Here is a 10,117-nt window from a genome sequence, read left to right as displayed (position 1 = left end):
ACTGATTTAAATATGTTTTTAGTATATTAATGGATCTTGAGTGAGGAAATGTCATTGCTGGCTATGGAGGCCTCACTGAGCCATCGGATTTCAACAAAAATTTGTGTTCTGAAGATGAATGAAGGTCTTATGGGTGTGGAACGACATGAGGGTGAGTAATTAATGACAGAATTTTAATTTTTGGGTGAACTAACCCTTTAATCTTCATTCAAAGCCTTACCTAACCTTACATTAAAGTAAAACAATCTTTTGTTTTTTTCAAATGCACACTGGTGGTCAAAAATTTAAATGAACTGTTAGAATACAATGTAATTTATTCCTGTGATTAAAGCTGAATTTTCAGCATCATTATCCAGTCTTCAGAAATCATTCTAATATGCTGATCTGCTGCTATTAATTATGGTTATAATCAGTGCTGCTTAATATTGTTGTGTAAACCATGGTTAATTTTTTCAGGATGAATTGAAAGTTCAAAAGTCACTTTTGATCAATTTAACACCTCCATCCTGGATAAAAGTATTAATTATCTTATTTAATTTTTAAACTTACCCCAAACGTATCAAAGTTTCCACAAAAATATAAGCAGCAAAAACTTTTTTCCAGCATTGATAATAAAGAGAGCAATAATAAATGTATATTTATCAGCAAATCAGTATAGGTGTGTGACCAAAAATGTTCTGTTTATGGAAATTTGCAGTGAAAAACACCTGTTTTGTTTTTATTGGGAGATATTTAAATCTGACATCTTATAAATGTATCGAGCTATAATCTTGGACAGAACTGGAGTTTTTAAGTTCATTCTGAAGTTTAGATGTTAAACTACACAATTACATTATAGGCCTAGTATTATTTGCTAATTTATTTTTAAATATTATTGTCCCTGGTTCATTAAGGTTTACTTTACAGATGGCTTCTTCACAATAAGTGTATCTACTATAACATGCATTTTTTTTTTTTTTTTTTTTCATTTCATGTAGACTTTAATCCTTGATTTGTTGGTTTGCATGTCTAAAAACCATGCAAAATGTCCAGGCTGAACAATTAATATGGTCTACCGAAAACTGCATCTCACACATACGTAAGTGCATTATAATTTGGTGTTTCTGCATTTGTGTACAAAAAACTACAGGGCTGTATCAATGCAAATACATTAATTTGCTCCCGAAAAATGCTTTACTAAGCCTGAAAGTTATTTCAGAATGATAAGTGTAGGCAAATAAATTATTTATAAAAAGGTATTTGATTCACACTTTTTATCATGCTGTGATTGTGGTAAAGTGGTGACATAAAACAGATATAGTAATGTACAGATGCTGTGCTGATAAAATGCTGACTGTGAAACTGAACCGTTTCCTGTGAACAACTGTACTAATAAAAATGATATTAGCCTACATTATGCTTTAAAATATATTTTGAACCTTCCAATTCTTAAAACTTAAAAAAAAAGAAAAAAAGTTGTAAAAGTAAGCAATAAGGTACTCGAGGCTGTGCTGTATCGTGAATAAGTCACGGCTGAAGGGCGTTAGTGCCTGAAACCCCTTCAGCCGTGACTTATTCACGATACAGCACAGCCTCGAGTACCTTATTGCTTTTATAAAACGGTTGCCACACAATGCAAATATTAAAGCCAAAAATATGTATCAATGCAACTTTCATGAAGTAAACTTTCACTAAAAGCTTTCTTCTGCCGGAAAAAAATAGTCCCTGACTATGAACAGCAACTGAAGTTACAGTATTACACCATTAGATGGCGACAAAGACTGTCTTTATGAGTGTGTGTCAGTAGCAAAGACTTTTACATTGAAAAGACTGAATTGTTGTGAACACAGAACAAGAAGCAACTGAAAAATGCTTTGACTAGCGCTGTCAGTCACGGAAAACCCCTTAAATGTTAAAAGCACAAGATATTGCAGCGGACATTTGAAGGAAAATGCCAATTCTGAATGCAGGTCACTCATTCTCTTTCCCACAATACTCTTCTACATAATACAGTAAGCTTCAAGGAACAATATCAGTTCATGTTTTATCGTTAATAAAACACAGCTATTGACCAATCAGAATCAAGGACAGAAACAAACCGTTTTATAAACAATGTATTCGAACGTTTGTCTGCTAATGTTTTGAGAGCATTAAAGACCACATAACTTTGAACAAACTTTCTCTTAAAGAGTTAGTTCACCCAAAAATGAAAATAATGTCATTAATCACTCACCCTCATGCTGTTCCAGACACGTAAGACCTTTGTTAATCTTCAGAACGCAAATGAAGATATTTTAGTTGAAATCCGATGGATTAGTGAGGCCTGTATAGGGAGCAATGACATTTCCTCTCTCAAGATCCATTAATGTACTAAAAACATATTTAAATCAGTTCATGTGAGTACAGTGGTATAAAGCGATGAGAATATTTTTGGTCTGCCAAAAAAACAAAATAACGATGGCTGATTTCAAAACACTGCTTCAGGAAGATTCGAGCATAATGAATCAGCGGTTCGGAGCGCCAAAGTCACATGATTTCAGCACTTTGGCGGTTTGACACGCGATCCGAATCATGATTCAACACAAAAGATTCTGATTCATAACGCTCTGAAGCTTAATGAAGCAGTGTTTTGAAGTCGGCCATCACTAAATAAGTCGTTATTTTGTTTTTTTGGCGCACCAAAAATATTCTCGTCACTTTATAATATTAATATTGAACCACTGAACTCACATGAAAATATGTTTTTAGTACATTAATGGATCTTGAGAGAGGAAATATCATTGCTGGCCATGCAGGCCTCACTGAGCCATCGGATTTCAACAAAAATATCTTAATTTGTGTTCCGAAGATGAACGAAGGTCTTACGGGTGCAGAACGACATGAGCGTGTGTAATTAATGGCATAATTTTCAATTTTAGGTGAACTAACCCTTTAAAGTTACTGGAAGAACGTTTGTTCATTACTTTGTTCAGAACCAGAACATTAGTCAAAGTTCTGAGAACGTTCCCCGGAGTTTATTGCTAAATTCCCTGTCCATTATGTATGTATTTAACAACAACAGCAAAAAAAAATAACACATATAGTATGCACTATACTTCAAGTATCGCCCACTTGGAGTGGACACTACAACACAATGCGACTTATTCTCCCATAATGCCTCCAGTGTGGACAGTTTACACTTGAGTACAGATGTGAAAACAGATCATGCGCTGTTTCTGTGCTGGGTCACTTTAACTGACCCGGGAGGAGGTTCCTGTTCGAGTTCCTGTTTTTGATTTCCTGATAGCCTACGTACTGTTTGTTTCAATTTAAGTTTTACGCTGGACAGCATATACGGACTCTTCATCGGAGTGACAAACGTAAAAATATCTTCCATTGTATCGAGTTGATTACGAATGTCTGGATATTAGTAAGCCCTATACTATTATACAAATCTGTTCTTCCTCTTCACGCTTTCATTCTGTGGCCACAGCAATGCAGTGTAGAAACTTGCTATTGTTTGCTACAGATTTATTCTTGAATAAACAAAGAAAGGTATAGTCTGTGCTTTCGGGTGTCACCTGTGGTTTAAGTAGCCTATACTTGCGGAGGAACATACTGCGCGGATGATTTTGATGGTTTGAGGTTTACCCATGTTTGTTACCTAGCTAACTATCGGTTCACTGAAATGTCCGACAAGAAAAGTGTCACCTCAGTCAGAAAATACCGTTTGATTTCGAAGCTTTTCTCATCCTGACAGGTTGCAATCTTTTAATGTCAAGTCAAATATTTAGATGTTATTATTTTGTGACAGGACTTGTCTCCTCTATATAATTTTTGTGGCAACCTATCTGTTCTGTTTACTTCCCTGTTTGTCTAAGTAGTCTTCTTTTCTATGGCAGGAACCAATGCATTTTTGTGTCATATCATATTCACTAACAACAACAATAAAAACAACAAATAATAAAAAAAAAAGATGGTACCAAATTTAAATTGCACAGGTGAAGTGTTTCTGAAGCGGCAGTAGGTGTCTACATAGATTGTTTAAAGTCATAATGAGATCAAAATGGACCATTTTTTTATGGAATAATTCTGTATTTAATTAGTACATGATTTATTTTTTTTTTAAATTCATGTGCCTTGAAATCTTTAATCAAAATGGCTGGCGCAAGGGCGGGGCAACCTGTCACTCACATGACATCCACCAATCGCAAACCACAAACACCCAACCATTCAATCAATTACCCATGGACAAAATTAAGCCCCGCCCTACATTTGTTATTGTCAAGAAGCTGTTTCACCCAGATATATGTCACAATAGAAAAGACTATCGCGGCTTCCATTTCATGCCAACTTTAATGCTGCTCAGAGGTGGCATACAGCTGCATTTACACAGCAATTACTGAGGTGGGTCAGAGCAGGCATAATTTAGTCTGGCTTTTATCCAGCATTTTGATCTTACGCAGAATTTTGACGCAGAACAATGGTGTGATAGTTTCAGACGTTACTTATACTTTTGATGTTTCATGCATTGCGTTTTATAATTGTTTTGCTCTTAAATTTAGAAAGAAATCTCATAAGCTGTAAATAGGCTTTTTAATGGTTTTAAAGGGGGTTAGTTCACCCCAAAATTAGAATTCTGTCATTTATTACTCACCCTCATGTCGTTCCACACCCGTAAGACCTTTGTTAATCTTCGGAACACAAATTAAGATATTTTTGATGAAATCCGATGGCTCAGTGAGGCCTGCATTGACAGCAAATTAATTTACACTTTCAAACACCAAAAAAGTTACTAAAGACATATTTAAATCAGTTCATGTGACTACAGTGGTTCAACCTTAATGTTATAAAGTGACGAGAATACTTTTTGTGCACCAAAAAACAAAATAAGGACTTTATTCAACAATATCTAGTGATGTGCGATTTCAAAACACTGCTTCATGAAGCTTCGAAGCTTTACGAATCTTTTGTTTCCAATCAGTGGTTCGGAACGCCAAAGTTCAAGTCAGTTCGAAATGCATATGACGTAACGAAGCCTCGCTTACTGACATCGTGTGATTTTGGCGCTCTGAACCACTGATTCGAAACAAAAGATTTGTAAAGCTTCGTTACATTATAACATTAAAGTTGAACCACTGTACTCACATGAACTGTTTTAAATATGTCTTTAGTAGCTTTCTGGGCATTGAAAGTGTTAATTATCTTGCTGTCAATGTAGGCCTCACTGAGCCATCGGATTTCATCAAAAATATCTTAATTTGTGTTCTGAAGATAAACGAAGGACTTACAGGTGTGGAACGACATGAGGATGAGTAATTAATGACAGAATTTTCATTTTTGGGTGAACTAACCCTTGAGCTTCATTTTAGTCAATGAAATGTACATTTGTAGTTTTTTTTTTTTAAGTAATGGTGGAAATCTATCTTAATTTTCATTAAGATGGAGGAGGCATATGCAGCGCTGTACCAGGAGTTTGTCCGTCTCCAGTCACTCTGCTTAAAACAAGCAGCAATGCTGAAACATCTCTCTGACACAGTGCAACGACAACAAGGTCAAATGACTCATATCAACTACAACTTTTCAGTACTTAATGCATTATTAATATCATAATGTGTTAAATGGTTGTAGACACTATGATAAATGACACTAATGTTCACTTTCAGGATTAGCCACTTTTGAAAACCCCTGCCAGTTCACAGAGGAAAACATGGGACACCAACCCCATCCTGCAGAATGCCATGAATCTCAAAGACTGAATCTCGCTGAAACACACATACTGAACCCTCAATGTATAAGATTCTCTTTATGAAAGATATTCTCAATTGAAAGTTTTAAAGTCTACACTATTGTAAATAGTTTTAAGCAAGATTTTTTTGGAAGAAATTGAATCTACTTTAACTCAGTGTTCAATTTAATTCAGAGTTACAAGCCATTTCTTTGTAATTATTAATTGTGAAATTTTCGAGCATTGCAAATTTCTGAGTGAAAATGGTTTCAAATTTTGTTGATATTCAATGATTCTCATTCTCACTTTTTTTTGCATTTCTAAATCTTTTGAGTGCCAGGTTTTCATTCTGCTGTTTGTTTTTCAGCTGCTCATGATCTCAGTCACATTGATAGAGGACTAGACAAACTGCATCTTAACCTGGACATGCTAGATCAGAAACAAGGTAGCCACGATAATGCGGTTTTCCACAATCCTGTAAAGACGGCAGAAAACAGTGCCTGGGATGACCTGAGGAAAGTTGAGCAACATTATCATGCTAACCAGACTTCACAACGGCTGCGGGTTTGTATCATACTTGTGTTTAGTTAATTTTGGTTCACTTCGGTTTTCTTTGTTTTAAGCTCCTAAACTTGAATAACTTTTAATTTATTGTTTCTAGTCCTTCAGACCGCACCTCCTGCTAAACATCTTACTACGCTCTTGTGAGAAAAAGTTCTATATAGAAAGGGTTCTGTTAGGCGCTTCATATATAGAACGTTTTAGTGGTATCCATCATGGGATCATATTAGGGATTTAGTTTAATTAATTTTGTTTTAATTCTTTTTATTTGTTTGATTTGTTGAGCCACAGCTCACAGCGCCATGCCAGAACTAGGCAATATGCGATCATTTAAAGGGTTAGTTCACCCAAAAATGAAAATTCTGTCATTAATTACTCACCCTCATGTCATTCCACCCCTGTAAGTCCTTTGTTCATCTTCAGAACACAAATTAAGATATTTCTGATGAAATCCGATGGCTCAGTGAGGCCTCCATTGACAGCAAGATAATTAACACTTTCAATGCCTAGAAAGCTACTAAAGACATATTTAAAACAAGTCATGTGACTACAGTGGTTCAACCTTAATGTTATGAAGCGACGAGAATACTTTTTGTGTGCCAAAAAAACAAAATAATGACTTTATTCAACAATATCTAGTGATGCATGATTTCAAAACACTGCTTTACGAATCTTTTGTTTTGAATCAGTGGTTCAGAGTGCCAAAGTCACATGATTTCAGTAAACGAGGCTCCGTTACGTCATAAGTGTGACTTTGGCAGTTTGATACACGCTCCGAACCACTGATTCGAAACAAAACAACATGTGAGACAGCCATGGTCACTTAGTAGACTGTCTCATTTTAGCGTTAAAGTCTCTGAAGGACTGGACTAAGAAGGACGCAGCCTCACTAGGATGCAGCATTCCATTTGAAAAGCGACCTAAGAGTGTACAATATAAGCAGACATCTGATATGTGTGAAAAGAGTGTTTGTCTGTCCCACAGAGACCCTGGTCATCCTCGTTTCTGGACAGTGAGCTGGTCAGTCAGGCCGGAGGGCTGTTCATGTCAGGAGTGACGCTGCAGTCGCAGGTGTGTGAGTTCTGTCACGCTGTGTTTCCTGGACACACGAGCACCCGCGGAGAGTTTCTGCGTCACCTCACGACACACATGACTTGAAGAAAAGCAGTGCTGGGAATCAAATTCATTTAAAAAATGAAGAAATGAGAGATGATAAGTGAACACTGATAATGTCAGTAATGGACAGTAATGTGATGATTTTTAAACTATTTAAGGTTTGGTCAGTTGTGGTCAAGATATCTTTTTATTAAATTGTAATGCGCACAAAGCTGTAGTGCAAACACATAATATCATAAAGCAGGAAGAACAACAAAAATGTTATGCATGCATGTATTTGTTTACCATGTTATGATTCATCTGCTGTTTCATATTGTAATTATTTGGTTCCATCAGAGAAAAGTGTCTTTATTGTACAAATAGAAACAGGAATATATTATATTATTTTTCTAAATGATTTACTCTTTTTACCCAAATGCTGTATTCTCACTACAGCGCATGATGGTGAATAGTGCTGTCTATCAATTAAAGATTAAATACTCAGTAAAATTATTATGTGGCACATCAATGGATCATACCAACAGCCAGGTGGCATGAATGCTATAAAAACTCAGGTTATCATTGTTTAGTGATATCTCGGCCAACAGGAGTGTTTTAGAACTTAGGTTACAGGGTTAATTCATGCAAAATGAAAATTCTGTCATTAATTACTCACCTCATGTCGTTCCACACCTGTAACACCTTCGTTCATCTTCAGAACACAAGATATTTTTGATAAAATCCGATGGTTCAGTGAGGCCTGCATTGACAGCAAGATAATTTACACTTTCAATGCCCAGAAAGCTACTAAAGACATATTTAAAACAGGTCATGTGACTACAGTGGTTCAACCTTAATGTTATGAAGCGACGAGAATACTTTTTGTGTGCCAAAAAAACAAAATAATGACTATATTCAACAATATCTAGTGATGGATGATTTCAAAACACTGCTTTGAAAGCTTTATGAATCTTTTGTTTCGAATCAGTGGTTTGGATGGCATAAATGAAGCCTCGTTTACTGAAATCACGTGATTTTGGCACTCTGAACCACTGATTCGAAACAAAAGATTGATAAAGCATCGAAGCAGTGTTTTGAAATCACTAGATATTGTGGAATAAAGTCATTATTTAGTTTTTATTTTAGTATTTATTTTTTAATTTTGTTTTAGTTTTTATTTTAGTTTTTTTAACACAAAAAGTATTCTTGTCACTTCATAACATTGAGATTGAGCCAGAGTAGTCAAATTAACATTTTTAAAAAAGTCTTTAGTAGCTTTCTGGGTATTGAAAGTGTTAATTATCTTGCTGTCAATGGAGGCCTCACTGAGCCATCGGATTTTATCAAAAATATCTTGATAAGATGAACGAAGGCCTAATGGGTGTAGAACGGCATGAGGGTGAGTAATAAAGGACATTATTTTCATTTTTGGGTGAACTAACCCTTTAATGTTCATTCTCAAAGCTCTGAACAAACGTTCTTCCAGTAACTTTAATAGAAATGTATATTATATATTTTAATGTTTGCTAAATGATAATATGGAATGTTCCCTTAACATTTGTATAACCAAGAAAAAACGTTTTTAAAAAGCATTCATAGAACATTCAGAAATAACGTTTCTATAACTTAATGGGAACATTAGCAAATGTTCTTAGAACATAGATTTTGTTAGCTGGGATGATTATTGCCAGCAAGGCATAAGGATGTTTACATGACATGGGCAAATCTCTTTAGTCTTGTTTACATCCTGCTTGCCGTTACTTTCATTATCGGTTGCTTTAAAACAGGCAAGCTTCATGCTGACCAGTTATCCAGCCTCAACAATTACAGTAGGTAGCATGCATCGGTTTTTGGTTTCTGTAATGAAATACTTGAGCAAGCTAGCTTAAAGGGATAGGTCAGCCAAAAATGAAAAATAATTTCTGTCATCATTCACTCAGCCTCCTGTAAGATGTTTTGAAAAATCTTTTGTCAGAGGGGTCTAAAATAATACTGGACTGTGTTGACTTTCATGTCATACAGTATGGAGAGAGAGAAAAAAAAAAATCTTTCAAACATCTTCTATTGTGTTCCACAGAATAAAGAAATGTATGCAAGTTTTGACGGTGATTAAATGATGACAGGATTTAAATGTTTGCCTTTCTCTTTAAAGGGTTAGTTCCCCCAAAAATGACACTTCGTTCATCTTCAGAACACAAATTAAGATATTTTTGATGAAATCCGATGGCTCAGTGAGGCCTGCATTGCCAGCAAGATAATTAACACTTCCAATGCCCAGAAAGCTACTAAAGACCTATTTAAATCAGTTCATGTGACTACAGTGGTTCAACCTTAATGTTATGAAGTGATGAGAATACTTTTTGTGTGCCAAAAAAACAAAATAGCGTATTTATTCAACAATATCTAGTGATGGGCGTGACTCAAACTGCCAAAGTCACGCCCCCCCAGTGATGCACTTAACACATATAACAAAGGCTCGTTTACTGGAATCATGTGATTTTGGCACTCTGAACCACTGATTCGAAACAAAAGATTCGTAAAGCTTCGAAGCTTCATGAAGCAGTGTTTTGAAATCACCCATCACAAGATATTGTTGAATAAAGTCGTTATTTAGTTTTTTTGGTGCACAAAAAGTATTCTTGTCACTTCAATACATTAAGGTTGAACCACTGTAGTCACATGACCTGTTTTAAATATGTCTTTAGTAACTTTTTTGGTGTTTGAAAGTGTAAATTAATTTGCTGTCAATGCAGGCCTCACTGAGCCATCGGATTT

At 35.5% G+C, this 10,117-nt stretch overlaps 1 protein-coding gene across 4 annotated transcripts; it reads left to right on the top strand.

Annotated features, from left to right (window-relative positions):
• Positions 1-3,207: 3,207 nt before the first annotated feature.
• On the top strand, positions 3,208-8,006 carry zgc:113184 (uncharacterized protein LOC553745 homolog). 4 transcript variants are annotated; one of them, XM_067387506.1, is made up of 5 exons: positions 3,208-3,338; positions 5,401-5,512; positions 5,625-5,750; positions 6,054-6,250; positions 7,232-7,998. In XM_067387506.1, exons 2-5 carry the CDS (start codon positions 5,401-5,403, stop codon positions 7,403-7,405), a joined length of 609 nt encoding a protein of 202 aa, XP_067243607.1. In that variant the 5' UTR covers positions 3,208-3,338; the 3' UTR covers positions 7,406-7,998. The 4 variants fall into 4 exon arrangements, with proteins under 4 accessions (XP_067243607.1, XP_067243609.1, XP_067243608.1 ...); XM_067387505.1 differs by having other exon boundaries at positions 3,226-3,388; positions 7,232-7,996; XM_067387508.1 differs by lacking the exon at positions 5,625-5,750 and having other exon boundaries at positions 7,232-8,006.
• Positions 8,007-10,117: the final 2,111 nt, after the last annotated feature.

This window comes from Chanodichthys erythropterus, chromosome 6 (assembly GCF_024489055.1).
Source record: "Chanodichthys erythropterus isolate Z2021 chromosome 6, ASM2448905v1, whole genome shotgun sequence".
NCBI classification, from domain to species: domain Eukaryota; kingdom Metazoa; phylum Chordata; class Actinopteri; order Cypriniformes; family Xenocyprididae; genus Chanodichthys; species Chanodichthys erythropterus.
Note: the sequence above shows the minus strand (reverse complement) of the source record. Positions and strands in the feature narration are given on the sequence as shown.

Excerpts from the sequence above, each read along its gene's own strand:
- zgc:113184 (XM_067387506.1), top strand. The coding sequence starts at position 5,401 with ATGGAGGAGGCATATGCAGCGCTGTACCAGGAGTTTGTCCGTCTCCAG. Across the intron at positions 5,513-5,624 it reads CACAGTGCAACGACAACAAG|GATTAGCCACTTTTGAAAAC; the intron begins GTCAAATGACTC and ends GTTCACTTTCAG. Across the intron at positions 6,251-7,231 it reads AGACTTCACAACGGCTGCGG|AGACCCTGGTCATCCTCGTT; the intron begins GTTTGTATCATA and ends TCTGTCCCACAG.